Below are 16,606 nucleotides of genomic sequence, written 5' to 3' on the forward strand. Positions count from 1 at the left end.
TCAGATAATTTTCAGTCAAGAAGAAATTAGTCGCTTTTTTTCGAAATTATTGTTTATTAGAATAGTTTGTACCAGCAAGCATATTCTGAAAATTTTAAAAAGGTCAAACGGTAGCTAACATACAGGCATTTACTGCACTAAATTTTTATTTTAAGAGGCGACGAGAGAATTAGGTGCCTTCGCTACGAGATATTCCCGCGCCAAAAACAGTAGGCATTCTCATGATCTCATGGTTTCTTAATAAAACATGGTGCAATATTGAGTTACAGTAACTCGGTGTCCACGTGTCAAAACCCGTGCACTTATGTAAGCTATGGCGAAAAATGCTCATCTTTAGATGCCTATATAATAGCATAAAGGTTGCAAAACAACTACCAATAATTCAATGAGCCATTAGATTTCGCATAATAAAGTGTTGAAGTTACGCAAATGTATCCAATTTTTCATACTGAAGACAATTTGAATATATATTTAGAATCTGGGTCAAAAGACGACGTGTACTCATCTTTGGAGGTTTTTGCTCCGAGCATGATCCGAGAAGGGCGGTCCCTTCCGGCACCCAATTAGACTCGCTTTCAAAGCCGTTGTTGTACTAGAGAATTGAGATATCTATGAGGGAGTTTTGGAGATGTAGCTCAAAATTCCAAAAAATAAAGGGAAAATTGGAGGTGGATTAGGAGCCTATTTGCATTCAAATCGACTCGTATAATGAGCAAAGGAAACAACATAAGTGGGTAAATAGCAAATATTAGAAGCTCTCTGAAAATTGAAAAAAAAAACGAAACCAAGAGTGTACATTGTTTCACAGATACCCATTGATTTATTTGTCCTTCCAGGAAACGTTTACCATAAATGGTGAAACGGATTATAAAACAGTGAGTTCACATGATAAGAGAACAACATAACTCAGGCTAAAAATGAAAAATTTTTGGATTCCAATATATAGCAGAACTAATAGGGGGTTTTGAGAAAACATAGAAGTTGGAAATCAATCCAGGGATAGAGTGAAGTGTTTAAACGTCGTTGTGCAACGACGTTTCAACAATTCTCCATTTTCACAGAAGGGAACTCTATCCCTTTCTTACATGACTGATGCTACTTGACAAAAATGAAATGATAAAAAAAACAGAAAAATTGATGAGAATGTTACTGGAGAACAATCGAATTGGCTACCGGGAAACGAAAAAATAACAAAATAATGCTACAGAGACAAAACAAAACTGATATAAAAGTTGAGAATAAAACCAAATAATTTAATTTTTCTTGGCAATAATCAAAGTGTGCTGATCGGAAATCGAAGCCCCGATAATCGAATAACCGTCAAGATGGGCGGAGCTGATCTCCTCTGGCTTGGACACCATCTGGAAAATAAGATTGAATATTTTATTTATTGATAGTTTGAGTTTTGAAAAATTACCTTCTCGTCTTCGTCTTTCAATCCGAGACCAAGTTGTCCGGTAGTATCAAAACCCCAAGCGTAGGCGGTTCCATCCTCAGACCAGGCGATAGAAGTGGCTAGTTTGGCAGAAACACCAACGATCTTCGAATCGAATTCTATTTCCTGGATTGTATCGTACAACCAATGCTGTTGGTCGTCCTTTCCAGTCCAATTACCGAGGCCGAGAGCATTGTCTGTGTTCTTTCCCATAGCAAACACTTTTCCATCACTTCCGAGAATGACGACATGCTGGACTCCTTCGATATTAACGAATGTTCTTTCTGCTCCAAAAGCTGGGGCTTCTGCTGGAAGAAAAACCCGAAGCTCGCGGTTGTCCTGTCCGTCTTGTCCGACATCAGCTTCGTCAACTTTGATACCGAGTTGAGCATAGTTATTGAGTCCGAAGGCGTAGTATTTTCCGTCTTCTCCGTGGACAATAGTCCAAAATCCACTGGCGAACACGTTTTTAGCAACAACGTCAAAGAACTTTCCTTTATGCTTAAATCTGAGGGGCACGAGTAAATGATCACCAGATTCATCGCACATGTACTCTGAAATAAAAGTAATCTGTGATGTATTTTGAAACATTAATTCATAAACCAAACAAACTTATGAAAAATCTCACTTGAACGAATAGTTTTGGTACGACTACTGCGTCCTAACTGTCCCATTTCTCCATCACCGAACGTGAGAAGGCAGCCCTTCTCATCCAACATCACGAGATGGTTCTCGCCAGCTGCGATCTTCACAATTTTACGTTTAGCTTGGTGGACAATAACCACCGGCGCTTCTTGCATCTTATGAAGGAGTGGATGAACATCAACGTTTCCATTGGAGTTGCGAAGATTTCCCCAGGCAATTACAGATCCTTGATCAGTGAGAGCAGCGGTAAACGAGGCTCCAGCGGCTAGCATTACAATCTGAAATAATATTTGAATAGAAACAATAATAAGACAGCATACAAACCTTTCCTTCCTTCTCGATATCTTCCTCGAACTTTACTTTCGCAAACTCGTCGGTACTTCCTTCCTTCTCTACACCTTCCGCGGGAACAGTTCCCTTTTCGTTGATACCGCACATATAAACTTCACCCTCAGAGGTAAGTACTGCTGAGTGAACTCCTCCTGCGACGGCTTGAAGTGGTTTTAAACCTTCTTCTTCAAAAATATCAACTTTCCGTGGCTTTTTTGTGGTGGTTCTTCCTGGGTGACCCAGAGCTTCTCCTTCTCCGCACGACAAAACTCGATCGCCAATAATAGAAGGAGCGAACAGGTCATAAGTTAGAAGTGGTGCAACCAACTTAGCTGAAAAATTATTTTTATGTTGTTGTTTCAGAAAATATATTTGAAAAACCAACAAACCTTGTTTCCGTCCTGGAGTTTTAGGCTCATTAAGGGTCGAGTTCATCGTACTATTAATAGTGGTGTTTACTGATTCACTACCCTTACGTTTTCTACCTCTTTTGCCTGGAGTTACAGCAGACTCTGCGGCAGCAGTAGAAGTAGATGGTAATTTTTTTGGGCGTCCAGCTCTCCGGGGAGTTTTGGGAACATTGTCGACGATAGAGTCTGATGCTTCAGTTTCCATGGCAGCAAGTTCAACTTGTTCGGTAACCTCTTCGTCTTCTCCGTGATTTCGAGCACCCGAAGCACTCGACTCTGGCTGATCAGCTCGTGGTGTCTGAAAATCAATAAATATGACGAAATTGTTGATTTACGAAACCAACCTTATTTCCTTGTTCGTTTACATTATCGTTCGGGAGTTCTACCTCTGAGGTGTCCATTCTTTGCTCCGCAGTTGACATTTCTGAAAACAAAAGAATAATATCGAAAGTTGATGAAGGTAACAATTTCCTGTCAAGGTTAAGTTTAGGAGAGTAACAAGAGATGAAAAACTTGGAGAGACACCATGTTCTGAGAAGATACCGATAGAAGAAATGCAACGGGTGTGCGCAAATGCGCAAAAGGTATTTTAAAAAAAGATTAAAGAAGAATGATTAAAAAGAAGTTACTTAAATTTAAAAAAATAAATAGATGTTTACAAAAACGAATGAATTTTGTGAGGAGGCGGAGCTACTTTTGAAATTTGCAATGCGCGCACGCAGTTTTGCAAGGCCGCTCCACGGAGAACAATGTTCTCGATATATTTCTCGAGTAATTCGTATCCTGCGAATAAATTGAGGGTAACTTGGTTTTCAAGTTAACTGGAACATATTTAGCATGAAATATATAATTGTTGGTGGTGGAATTGCTGGAGTTTCGTGCGCCAGTCAAATGCTTCAGTTAGAAAGATCAGCGAACTTGGAAGTAATTATAATCTCCGCGTCAAGTTTCGTGAAGTCTGTGGAGAACTATCAAAAAGTAAGTTGATGAAAACATTTAAGTTTAATAATTATATGGAAATTTTCAGATCGGGCAGTACGGAGAGAAATTTGACGTAAAAGAGACAAATTGCCACGAGCTCTTCCCAGATAGTAGAATTCGATTCTTGAATGACACAGTGGTTACGTGGGATTCTTCAAAAAATGAAATTCATCTGCAAAACAATGAGAAACTGAAATACGATAAACTGTGCATTGCTACCGGATCTCGTCCTAAATTCCAAAAAGAGTTGGGAATTGATCGCAGGATAGTGTTCTTACGAGATACACAGAGCGCGATTCAATTGAAGACTAAACTAAAAAATGCAAAAAATATTCTAATTGTCGGAAACGGGGGAATTGCTACTGAATTGATCTTTGAGCTTAAAACGTTCGACGTGACATGGCTGATCAAAGATCCTTGGATCTGTGCTTCGTTCTTTCCGGAAGACATCGAACAATTCATTGAAAAACGATTGCTGAAGGGACGGATAGATGGTTCGTTCTCGAGATTTCATGTATTGCGTGCTCATCTGAAACTTCAGGTAATAAGCATGACGGACAACAAAAACATCTTCAACATGTAGCTGCTTCTGAATCTGTCTCTGAAAATATGAACAACCCTTCTGGACCAGCGTTGGGTCCCGACTGGTGTTCTCAAATAGACTTTCAGAAAATTTCGGAAAAATCTGAAAACCGATCGGTGACTATCTTGCGTAATTGTGTTATAACAAGCACCGATACGTCCCAAAATTTGTCGGTACATTACATGGATAAAGAAAAGATGGTATCATTTTAAGTTATCGTACCATTAAGCCTAGTTATTTTATTAAGGCAGATAACCAGCTCAATCCAGATATTTTTATTTGGGCAGGAGGTGTAACTGCCAACTCAGAAGTCTGGGCTATGAATAAAATGCTCCAAATCACTGAAAATAGTGGAATTAAAGTCAACGACGCTTGCGAAACCTCACTTCCTAATGTTTTTGCATGTGGAGATGTTTGTGCACTGACTACCACAGAACCATCAACTCTTTGGCAACAAGTTTTATAACCATAGATTGAGTGTTAAATAAAGTTGAAATATTTTAAGAGACAATTGTGGACACAAGCACGTCAGCAAGGAGAAGTGTGTGGAAGAGCGATGGTGGCAGGCGTCGAAGAGGCTCGTATGCAGAATATGTATTTCGAACTGTTCTCGCATTGTACGACTTTTTTCGGGTTAAAGGTGAGATAAATAACAATTTGCATGGTAATTGTCGAATTTTATTTCCAAACACTCATGAAAAAAGAAAAATAAATAATACAGTCAAATTTTTTTGCGTGTAGTTGGAAACTGTTAACGATAACGAAAATTGGTAAATGAGACCACAAGAAACAGAGGTCGATAATTTAGGGGAAACAATAGGCATTTTACTCCATCAGCACAATGCCGGGTAAAACGAAGGTGGAACTCATATTTAGTTGAATGCATAGGAGGGTACATGGAATCAATTGGTTCGGCCTTCGACTGAAAATAAGAATTTTTGAATGGGCGTTGGTATATATAAACTCACTGTAGGTAGAGACATCGATCTTTTCTGGGAGCTCAGTGATGCTGATATCGAAGCGGTCTTGAACGCTGTTCAAGGTCTTGGCGTCATTCTCATCAGAAACGAAAGTGATGGCCAAACCCTTGGTTCCAAAACGACCAGCACGTGCAACTCTGTGAAGATACGAGTCGGAATCTTCTGGCATGTCGTAGTTGAACACGATGTTGACTCTTTCGATATCCATTCCACGTCCAAACAAATCGGTGGCCACCAAGATTCTCTTTTGGAAGTCTTTGAATGCTTGGTATCTTGAAAGTCGCTCTTCTTGAGCCATTTGACGATGAATGGCAATTGATGGGAAATTTTGTTCTGTGAGGAGCTGGTGGAGAGCTTCGCAACGTTTTACGGCCTTGACGAAAATGACGACTTGGTTGAACTCGAGTGCATCGAGAAGATTCAGCAAACGACGGTTCTTCTCGGCTTCCTTCAGTTTGACGTAATGTTGCTGAAGTCCGTGCAGAGTGAGCTTGGCTTCGTCGTCGACGTAGACTTCCATTGGCTGAAAAAATGTTTTAAGGTCTAGAACGGCAGCACGGTGATGAATCGGGGGCTGGAACGTGTTTTGCAGTACATGTCACGTGTTCCCGACAAGTCTTTCGACCTATTAGCAATCAGCTTCGCTGAGGCGAGCCAGCTACCTCCCCCGAGGACGATGGCTTCTGCGTGGCGAGAGGCTTAACAAGATGAGATCTGAAATCCGAGAAATCAAAAAGCGACTTCGGAATTAACGACCAACCAAGTTCTGGCCATCTCTTTCGCATCACGGAACACACATGACTAGCATTTTGGTTTGATACATGTTTTTTGTTTCAAAAAAGTGAACAGCGGTTCCGTAGGTTCCGGATCAGAGATAAAGCGTACGTCTTGCATGAATCGCTTGCAAACAGTGCGAAGCTCCTTTGGCAATGTGGCGGAGAACATCATCACTTGCTTCTGTTGTGGAGTCATCTTGACGATTTCTTGAACATCCCGACGCATATCTGAAAAAGTTCAATAATGATTCCTATATTTACAAGTATTTCTTACCAGCATCTCCGATCATCTTGTCGCACTCGTCCAGGACGAAGTACTTGACTTTGTCAAGCTTCAGCTTGCCAGAACGAGCCAGAGCCAACATTCTTCCTGGAGTTCCAACAACAATGTGTGGACAGTCATTGGCAAGGCGTTCCTCATCTTTCTTGATGGCCATTCCACCGAAAAAGACAGCTACCTTGACTCCTGGGAGATATTTGCTAAATCTCTCATACTCCTTGGAAATTTGGAATGCCAACTCGCGAGTGTGGCACATGCAAACAACAGATACCTGAAAACAATGATTTATTGAAATTTGATGTATTACTGTTTACCTCGCCATCCACTGGCTCCAGTTGTTGAAGAGTGGTGATTACAAAAACAGCGGTTTTACCCATACCGGACTTCGCTTGGCAGACAACGTCCATTCCAAGAATGGCTTGAGGAATGCACTCATGTTGTACTTCCGATGGATGTTCGAAACCGCAGTCTCCGATGGCACGAAGAATTTCTGGCTTCAAGAGGAAGTCACGAAATCCGGAAGAATGAATAGAAGCATACGTTCCTTTAGTTTTTCTGGCATCGCCTCCGCCAACTTCTGGCTGCTTGTCTTGGATCTCCTCCTGCTCCTCTTCGTAGTCAAGAAGTTGTTCCTCTTCCATTCTGAAACAAAAAAAAATAAAGGTCTTCATAAAAAGGGGCTTGAGATTAATCCTAATTTCACGAAGAAAATAGAGAATAGTGTTTAACCTATTAGAGAAAGTCACAAATAGAACAATCAAAAGAAATTTAGTAAATAACCTCACAAAAACAGATCAAAACAGGAAAATGCAGAGCGGTTGCTCCTCATGAAGAATAAACCGCGAAACGATACCCATTCGAATATTTTCGACGCGCGACGCACACGCAACGCGTCGCTTCGTATGGTCTCGCAGCGAAGTAATTAGCAATGGGCGGGTGTTCAAATACGAGAGGGGGAATGTGGCTGTAAACAGCTGTCCAGTGCACAAGACAATATTAGTAGCGAAACGATCCGAAAGATAGATGTGTGCAAAGAATCATAGAAAAACAAATGTTCTTTCAGGTGGTGTTTCTTGGAGACTACAAACCAGAGAGACAGGTGGAAGGAGAATGGAAGATTGTATTGAGGTACTGTACACTTTTTAGATTACAATGAAACATGCTCTAATATTCAGAGACGCCGATAACGATCAACTCGTTCGATGTGTAGTCGTCAAAAATAAGATTGTCGGTGCCCTTCTAATTGGCGAAACTGACATGGAGGAGACACTCGAAAATCTGATTCTCAACAAAACAGATCTAGAAGGCATTTCAGAAACATTCTTGGAGCCGGGAGTTGATCTCGATGATTATTTTGATTAGATTATTATTATACTGTATGATGTTTATACATTTTGTTGTGTTTGAATAATATTAAACCAGTTTTCTACTATCTTTTTCACATCTATACATTTTCTGCGTCTCCATCTCTTTACCACGTGGAATACACCAGTGCTAGTCGTATTCTCCTTGCTCTCTTACACTCTTTTTCTCTATCAAATGCGTTGGGACATTGTCACATTTTCATTAGGGTTCAATATAGAGCCAAGTAGTATTGATTCAGGTTCAATTTTCATACGATATAAACTACAGACACACTCGTATTATAGATATACGACATTTCCAAAATATCGCCTTTCCGAATTGCGAAGAAATACTTGTAGTAAATGATGCATCAGAAGATATAGGATCTTGTGGAAGTGCATTGAATGCATTAATAAGAACTGCTGAAAGGCTATGCTACAGGAATAATTTGACAGTACTCACAGAATCCGTCTTGCAAGACGTGAACGTGTTAATTGTTTTGGTGGTGAGTACTTTTTATTATTTCGATAAAATAGTAGAATAAAAATTATAATTAATTTCTTGGACATTGAGAAATAGCTGTAATTATAATTGTACAATGAAATAGGCATAAATACATTTTTTGTCTCAAGTTTCAATATTTACGGTGGCGTGTAGTAAAACATCTTAAAACGTGTTGAAATTTTCCATTTTTAGTCAAAAAGTGATGATAATAGAGTTTTCGCCATTCACAATTTTGGATGCCGACCAAAAAATAATAATTTCTACGAGCTTAATATTTATTGCGTTTCAACTGTATGTTTTAAACATGTTTTAGAACACTTCTGGGTTAAAACCTGCATCAATGCTCAAGATTATTCAAAAAGCCAATACATTTGAAAATTTGGGAATTTGTCAAAACGTTGTCTGAAAAAACTTTTTTAGAATGTTTTATTATGCTTTTTCGTTACTTTAGGTTTATTTAAACTGGGATTATATGAACACTCAACTATCTATAGATATGTCGCAGGGGTTACTGTTGTTGGCAGTTTTCAGAGCGATCCCCGAACACTTCAAAACGCAAAAGACAATTCAACAATAAAGGGTGGTAATGGATATGTATTTGACACTTATTTGTCAAATTCTGTCAAAAACTGTTCAAAAATTGCTGCAAATTCAACGCATACAGGGGTATGGATTGTTGGTAGCGATGCGTCATGGAAGCTCGAAAAGGAATTGAACATGTTTGATCTTCCGCAAGATTCTATAACTGGGTTTACATTTCTGGAGAAGAAGAATCAGCTTGATCATCATGGATGGTATATTGTTGATAAAGATAACAAATTGTCTGGAATGGAATTTGATGGAGAATACGCTGGGAAACATTTTGAAGAATCCAGTCATGTAATTCTCGGCTTCATATATCTTCCATTGAATGCTGCTACATTATTCTTGTCACTTTATTCGGAATTTCCAGTAGCAGCAACCACTTATCTTGGAGTAGATTCGAACGTTACACCATTGAAAGTATGTCTTGATTTACCATCTTTCACTTTTGATAGCCATGTTTCAGTTATCACTTTTCTTTGATTTTTTTCTAGCAACGTGTACTAGTGAAGAAGAATTTATCAAAAATAAGTTGGGAATTCATGAAAAAGTATCTGAGAATGTGCAAGATCGGACAAATGCAAGAAAACAAATTTTCAAGAAATTTCAAGATTTTAAAGGAAGAGTCGGTAAGTTACTGAATTGCCGTGCCTTTAAACAAATTTGAGATATTTTTTGTGCTATTAATTTATTTTGAACATTTGGGCAAAACTATAACAATATTGTGGGAAGATTACGAAACTTATGAACGGTAGCTCTTTAGTTTCGGTCGTATCGAGACCAGACATCGTATTTTGAATTAAAAATCACGAGATTCCGCAATCGGGTTGATTGAAAAAAAGCGGAAGACATCTGTTCCTCCACTGAGACCAGTTGAATTCTCACAAAAACTAGACTTTGCAATATTGTAACTTTAAACTATTTTCAGAGGTTCTGGATATAATCGAGTATCAATATAAGAAGTTTCCCGAACATTCAAGAAACTATAGACAACTCTTGGATATCTTTTCTGGTGAACTTAATTCCAATGAAGATTCAGAGAGAGTTATAAGAAGCATGCTCAGCATCTGCAATTTGATAGATATGGACTCAAAAACTGCAATTTCAAATATTTTAAAACTACTTCGAGATCAAATTCTGAAAACGAGCACTCCAGAATTGCATCTTCAAATTATTTTCATTGCTTCTCTGGCACTATCAATTGCTTCCGATGGTAAAGGTGGATTGAGAAATGGCCCGGCCAAAAATCCATTATTCGAAAAATTGATGAATGGATCGAATAGGCAAAAAGATTTTTTGAATGTTTTTGATGAAATTCTGAAAAACTGGGTGAGCGAACCTGGTCATATGATACGAGCCGCGAGGCATCTAGAAACTTCAGCTCAGAAGTGTATTCGCGAAATGACTGATGAATTGTGCCTCTCTGTGAGTTTAATTTTTAAATTTTACAGACAAAATAAACATAGAAGTTTGACGATTTTGTTTATTGGAAAAGTTAAAAACAATCAATCAAGCAACTTATATCTTTAAATTAAAAACTTCCAGAGATCGTTGAAAATTGGCCGACAACCACACGCAAGTCCTTCGACTGTCATAGTAACTGCTCCAGTTAGAATTGATTTTTTCGGTGGTTGGCTTGACACTCCACCAATATTCTTTTCAATGGATAATGCAGCAGTTGTAAATATGGCAATTAAACTAGATGGAAAGGTATTTATTGAAGTTTATTAAAGTTCAAGTTCAAGTTATTTTTTACAGAATCCTATCAGATGTTTTATTGAGAAGATTGATAAACCATTCATCGAAATAGTACAAGACGGATTATTTGTGCATATAAAATCTGACAATGATTTGATCTATCGTCATGATAAACCATCTGAAGCTGGTTCTCTTGTCTGTGCATGTATTGTTTCGTTAGGTTTTACAAATATTTTGGACATTTTTGAAAAATTACAATGCTGTGGTTTACGAATTAATACATCTTCTGATCTACCACACGGCTCGGGCTTAGGAACTTCTTCAATCATGGCCTGTACCATTTTGAGAGCAATCTGTGCAATGGGAAGTGTAGCTGATAATACTTACAGCCTCCCTCATCAAATTGTTCATACAGTAAGAATTTACCGACTCAGATCCCAGACACATTCAATTTATAGGTGCTCCGCGTCGAGCAAATAATGACAACGGGAGGAGGCTGGCAAGATCAATGTGGAGCAATATATGAAGGCATCAAGAAGTGTTACTATGAAAGAAATCACGGAATCGTTCATTCTCCGATCACTATTTCGTCTGAAGTTCGTGAACTTTTGGAGCGACGACTATTACTCGTTTATACTGGAAAAACCCGACTTGCCAAGAACTTGCTACAAGAAGTCATTCGAAACTTTTTCACATGCAAAGAAACAAAACAGAAACTGAAAAAGATGGCAGAAGCAGTCGATAAATTTGCGAAACAAATTGAAAAAGGAGAACTATCAGTAGAACTGCTGGAACATTATTATACGACAAAGAACTTCATGACTAGATGTGAGCCTCCGAATGTCACCGAGTTACTGGAAATGTTGAAAAGGTTGGTCACAGCTGTTCCTGCTTGATACTATTAATCTAATTTTCAGGAAAAAATTGATCGAAGTAGGATGGGCTGCGGGTGCTGGTGGAGGCGGATTTATATATCTCTGGATTTCCGAAACTACTTCACCATCTGATATTGAAAACTTTTTGCCCTCTAATCCTCAATTTTCAAACATGACATGCCACCGAATAACCATTCCTCTTGAAACTCCGTTCATTTTAGAATTGACTATGTAATAAATATTGGTATATATACTTCATAATTTCACACATGAATATTTTATAACACCTACCTACAGTCCGAGAAAGAAGTAGTGACCCACTTTTAAGCTTGCCCTTTGAACGGGAAAACGTATGAATGATTATGAAATTGCTTATTTGATTTTGAAAAGCATAAGATGTTTCGAATAGGATACAAACTGTGAGAAGAAGCTTCTAGTGTTCAGCTAACAGTGAAAAAACCTAATGAGGAATTTCCCAGAACTTTCGTGAACTTTCGTGGGTTTTACGAAGTTGTGTTGGCTCTAATAAAATAGTTTGAACACTTTTTTAAAAATGAAAATGAGTAACTGGAAACGAGTTTAATTTCGAGGCCATCCCCATTGATGCTCACAAGAAACACAAGTAGATGCTACATGTTCCCGTGTGTCTACCTTAATCTCTATTTTTGAACAGTTTACCTTCTCCAACTCCACTATCCATCATTTTTATTGTTTGCCCTCCACTTGTTTCTTTTCCTCACTACTAATTCTGTTAACACAAATCATCATTTTCTTGTCATTCTTCAAATTGATTGTTCATTTTGATTACCTATCATTTCCTGAAGTTTCATCAAATTCGAAGCTGGCCCGTATTTTCAGAAGCATGAAACCACCGTTTGAGTGGCCTCCCCAGTTTATTCTGCTTCTTCTAGCAGTTTCAACATACGGATTTCCACATGAAGAGAAACCAAATGAGCTCTTACGTGCAGATCCACCACACTGTTCGAAGACACCAATTGTTAATTCTCAAACATCTAAAAGTAAGTTTAATTGTCACATCTCCTCTAGAAATTCCTCATAGACGTAATTTGCTGTTTGATGATTTTTTGAAGACAACGCTTGTCTATCGAAATCTGTTTCAGAAATAACCCCATTCCTCAGTTCTGGGATCCCTCCGTTCCATTTTGTTCATCAAAGAATTGATGATAAATTTAAATCCTCTCATAAATGTTCTTTTTCCGCCCCTTAATAGTCTTGTTACTGACAGTTACTTTTTGAACATTTTTTAGAGAATTTTCATTACGAAATTCGTTCACTTGAGCATATTTTGGGTCTACATTCAAATTCGACCAAACCATTAGTCCTTCTTTAACTGAATTCCAATAAATTCAAATGATTTTACAGGTGTAATGTCATCAATTGCAAGTGGAATGCAAATGCAATTCTCAATTGGATTGCACACTTCAGTCTGTTTCAGATTATATGAAGACACTCAACTCGCATCCCAAGCGATCAATGATGATGAAAATGCTGGAAATCAGACATCACTTCTTCATACTTTTCGATTGGAAAAGCTTGAACATCATCATCCGGTAATATTTTATATTTCAGATGTCTACTTTACATTTTTCAAAATCGAAAATTTTCAGATAACCCAGCGGTACACTTTTGGGATTCCTGAAATCTATGCCAGCTGTATCTGCGAATGTGATTCTTCCTCTTCAAAATGTACCGCAGAATCTCATCAGTTTACCGCTTGTCCAGAGTCTGATAAGTCGGATGAAACATCTTCATGCTACCGCACGTTCTTCCCAAATCAGACACCAATTGGGTGCAGTGAAGACGACATCCCCAAGCTTTGTTGTGACGTTCGATTCAAGCCATATAAGTAAGTTGAATATACATTCACTTGTCATACTGCAATTTATCTTTTTTAGAAATATGACATTCCTCGCAGTCAAACTAGAACAACCTACAACGTATGCAACATTTGTCTACGCAGTTTATGATTTTGTAAATGGATATTGGGTGGAAAAAGAGAAAACTAATATTCGTTCTCAATTAGATGGTGAGACACAGGATAGACATCTCGACAAGAAACGTCGGATTTCATTGGCTGTAACTGCCGGAGGACGAGCATCTCATCAATTGGAGACAGGAATGTATTTCTCAAGAACAAGTAATGGAGGAGAAACAGAAGAACTGAGAATGCAACCATTGAATGAGATTACTGATAACAAGTAAGTCTGAAATAAGTGCACCTTAATTTATACTACTGATATTTACAGCTTTGACCGTCTTGGATGGTACAGAATGGACGATTCTGGTCATTTTCATGTGAATAATGGAGTTGTGAAAATGGATGATATTCACAAGGCCAAAGTGAAAAACTGTAAAGAGCAAACTTATAGATCAATTCTTGCTGTTACTAACTATGTGAGCATCATTTTAATTGAAAATGAACTTCGTCTAAAACTGTATGTTTTCAGATGCCAAGACATTTCCGTTTGACTCGTCCACTTGAAGTTATCAAACCGTGGATTCAATCTGCTCGAATTTTTGATAGTTCTCTCAGACAAGCTGTTGTAACACATGCCGAAGGAACTAATCTTCAAATTTCAATTCACTGTGAGTTTATTCCAGTTTTAATGAACAGTAATAAATTAACACTTTCAGTGGATGACGAGGTGGAAAGTCAAAACCTTGTCTTCTTCCATAATGCATCAAGAATTCGTGACTTCAGTGGATCCATCATCGTTGATTCAAAATCAAATCCATTGTTCAACTTGACAGTATATGAGGCTTCTGGAAAAATTGATGGATCAGTGAAGATGTCAACTGGATTTGGATCTGATACAATTCACACATTCACTGCTTATGTTAGTGATCTTCATGCTTCAAACCGTTCTATGATTATTCCACTGCCAGCGATTGTTGGACAAGGAGCCAGAGCAATCTGTCTCCAAGCAGATTCAATAACTGACATTGAAAGCATTTGCCACGTCACCGAGTTTTTCGAGAGCCCTTTGGAATTTGATTTTATTGAAGGAAAATGGCACGAAATGATTGGAACCTGCCCAACTTGTAATCAGGTCAATTTCAATGGAATGAAGAAGTACCTGAGGCCATCTCAGTTCATCAATGCAATCATTTCGCTTGGTGATAATGTTATGCTTGCAGCAGATCTTGTTGTGTATATTGGAGTTTTGTGTATTCTGTATCTTCTTATTACGAAGATTATTGTATTTAAAAAAACTATCAGTAACATTGTTGAAGTAATATCACAAAAATAAGAATTTTATGACAGCATTTGAGCCGCATAACTTCCACTTCCCTTATTTTTGAATATTGCTCGGTAGTATATTCTCTCCCACCGATCTCAAGACTATCTGACACATTAGAATCTCCTCTAAAATAAATATGTATCACTCAAAAAAAGGAAAAAACGATTTAAAATGTGTAAAAATGAACGAACTTTATAATAAGTCTTCTCAAAGAATTAAAAAAAAAATTTATGGCGGTTCAAAATTCCGCAAAATTAACCTAATCACCCATAATGTTTCCAATTTTCTTTCCCTCCCAGTTTTGTGCCAGTCGTATTGATGCATTTATCTCTGAATTTTAATTTTCGGTTAGGTAGTAAATTTATCTTGCCATTTTTGCCACACCTCCCTCTCCCTCTTTTAGAAACTGCTCTGTCTGACAATTTCTTTTTTTTGCATTTCTTCACTTATCGACTTTCCGTTGAAACTTCAATTATTGCTGGTCCCGCTTTTACGAATAAATGACGATATATAACCGTATTAAACTTTTTATTTCTAGAATGCACACAACAACAATCATTCGCAAAAGTCACCCTCGTTCCTCTGATTTCCATACCGAAGTGCTCGTATTTGAAAAATGAATTCTGACATCGAAAACAAACGAAATGGTTCAAAATTATGGGAAATTTCTTGTAGTTCTTAGAATTTGTCGGCCCACTTTTCATAACATTTTTCCAATTTTCAGCTAAAACTCAATTGAAGTATAATAAGATGGGAACCGGTGGAGAGGCTTTCAGAAGCTTCTGTCATTAAACAATTTTACTTTCTTATCCCAATTTTCAAACATGACCTCTCGAAACACCATTCACTACGTAATAAATATTGATATCTTCATTTTCATATTTTCTCACATGCCTATTATATAACACCTACCTACAGATTTACGATGCGTCTGTGCCGGTATTGTTAGGGAATCATATCCGTTTTTATCAATTTGCGGAATACGCGCGAATGTTTACAAATGACCGAGAAAGAAGTAGTGACTATTTGGAGAGAAACATTTGATAATTTCAAGGTTGCCTTGTCAAAATTCAAAATAGCGGAATGGAAAGAAATTGTTGTTCATCATTTTACAGTAGACCTCTTTCCTTGTATAGATTTTCCCTTTTTGTCAGGTAGTTGAGACCGATTACGTCTTCTGGGAAAGAATGTTAAGCAGAGACATGAAACAATCAAAATAACGAGCGAATTGAGTAGACAAGCTGCTGATGCCAATGTATTCTCACACCTTCCCCACCTAATGAGGCCGGTTTATTTCCTTTTTCTGCACCGGTGGTCTACTGATGATCGAACGGAATTCACGGAAAACGACATTTGGAGTTGACAAAATTGATGCTTTTCGATTTGTCACTGAGTGGTACAGAATTTTAGGATGTACACATTTTTTGAAGGATTCCACAAAGTTTTGATGAAATGTGAACCGTAAAATTTTTAAGGAAAATTGAGTTTTCAATTTTTGTCCGAAGTAATAAACTTCCACTTAAAACAATTAAAAAAGTTACACTGAACACTGTGCTGTTAACTTTAACACAAAGTTCAAATGTTATCAAAATTATAAATATTTTTAATAAAATTGAATACATCTATAATAGAACTTCAATGCCTTGTAGCTTCAAGGTCCAATAATCAATGTCAACATTGTTTGCATTTGATTCCAGTTCCCATCGTTATTTGCAGTTGTCAGTTTAAATATTCACTGATAAATCTGTTTTTATCATCGGTCCAGTCCACTTGCCTCTCAAATTGCATCGTCAAAAATGGCATCGCCCTCATAAATCATTGACGAATTCAACGCTAATCAGCACCCCCTGGCTGTTAATCTCTCAAATTCAAATATCTTCTCTCGGGTTTATCAGCGTGTCTTTTAGAGAACCCGTTCTC

General features: G+C 37.8%; 5 protein-coding genes and 1 non-coding gene across 7 annotated transcripts; 3 read left to right on the plus strand and 3 right to left on the minus strand.

Annotated features, from left to right (window-relative positions):
• Nucleotides 1-803: 803 nt before the first annotated feature.
• Nucleotides 804-3,244, minus strand: ran-3 (Regulator of chromosome condensation). The gene is made up of 6 exons (NM_063352.7): nt 3,165-3,244; nt 2,800-3,118; nt 2,405-2,742; nt 2,064-2,358; nt 1,418-1,989; nt 804-1,361 (listed from the first exon to the last, which is right to left on the minus strand). The coding sequence occupies exons 1-6, from the start codon at nt 3,240-3,242 to the stop codon at nt 1,254-1,256; spliced, it is 1,710 nt and encodes a 569-aa protein (NP_495753.1). The 5' UTR covers nt 3,243-3,244; the 3' UTR covers nt 804-1,253.
• Nucleotides 3,245-3,577: 333 nt separating this feature from the next.
• Nucleotides 3,578-7,846, plus strand: C26D10.3 (Pyridine nucleotide-disulfide oxidoreductase domain-containing protein 1). The gene is made up of 7 exons (NM_063353.5): nt 3,578-3,798; nt 3,848-4,295; nt 4,343-4,584; nt 4,632-4,841; nt 4,890-5,024; nt 7,484-7,548; nt 7,596-7,846. Exons 1-7 carry the CDS (start codon nt 3,658-3,660, stop codon nt 7,780-7,782), a joined length of 1,428 nt encoding a protein of 475 aa, NP_495754.3. The 5' UTR covers nt 3,578-3,657; the 3' UTR covers nt 7,783-7,846.
• hel-1 (Spliceosome RNA helicase DDX39B homolog) lies at nt 5,044-7,062 on the minus strand. Of its 2 annotated transcripts, none has more exons than NM_001026814.6 (5): nt 6,735-7,062; nt 6,415-6,691; nt 6,250-6,368; nt 5,353-5,887; nt 5,044-5,306 (listed from the first exon to the last, which is right to left on the minus strand). In NM_001026814.6, exons 1-5 carry the CDS (start codon nt 7,059-7,061, stop codon nt 5,287-5,289), a joined length of 1,278 nt encoding a protein of 425 aa, NP_001021985.1. In that variant the 5' UTR covers nt 7,062; the 3' UTR covers nt 5,044-5,286. The 2 variants fall into 2 exon arrangements, 1 of the variants encoding a protein (NP_001021985.1); NR_133630.1 differs by having other exon boundaries at nt 5,287-5,306; nt 5,353-6,078; nt 6,125-6,368; nt 6,735-7,061.
• Nucleotides 7,847-7,930: 84 nt separating the features above from the next.
• Nucleotides 7,931-11,673, plus strand: C26D10.4 (GHMP kinase N-terminal domain-containing protein). The gene is made up of 9 exons (NM_063355.7): nt 7,931-8,023; nt 8,070-8,269; nt 8,800-9,270; nt 9,317-9,479; nt 9,779-10,275; nt 10,396-10,560; nt 10,609-10,962; nt 11,007-11,419; nt 11,466-11,673. Exons 1-9 carry the CDS (start codon nt 7,960-7,962, stop codon nt 11,656-11,658), a joined length of 2,520 nt encoding a protein of 839 aa, NP_495756.2. The 5' UTR covers nt 7,931-7,959; the 3' UTR covers nt 11,659-11,673.
• A 461-nt stretch (nt 11,674-12,134) lies between these two features.
• C26D10.7 (Protein kinase domain-containing protein) lies at nt 12,135-14,770 on the plus strand. Its single transcript, NM_001026821.2, has 7 exons — nt 12,135-12,442; nt 12,807-12,994; nt 13,052-13,290; nt 13,340-13,642; nt 13,691-13,838; nt 13,892-14,030; nt 14,079-14,770. The coding sequence occupies exons 1-7, from the start codon at nt 12,286-12,288 to the stop codon at nt 14,693-14,695; spliced, it is 1,791 nt and encodes a 596-aa protein (NP_001021992.1). The 5' UTR covers nt 12,135-12,285; the 3' UTR covers nt 14,696-14,770.
• A 1,723-nt stretch (nt 14,771-16,493) lies between these two features.
• Nucleotides 16,494-16,606, minus strand: C26D10.8. Its single transcript, NR_051435.1, has one exon. It is a non-coding gene; the product is annotated as an Unclassified non-coding RNA C26D10.8 (non-coding RNA).

This window comes from Caenorhabditis elegans, chromosome II (genome assembly GCF_000002985.6).
Source record: "Caenorhabditis elegans chromosome II".
In the NCBI taxonomy this organism is placed as follows: domain Eukaryota; kingdom Metazoa; phylum Nematoda; class Chromadorea; order Rhabditida; family Rhabditidae; genus Caenorhabditis; species Caenorhabditis elegans.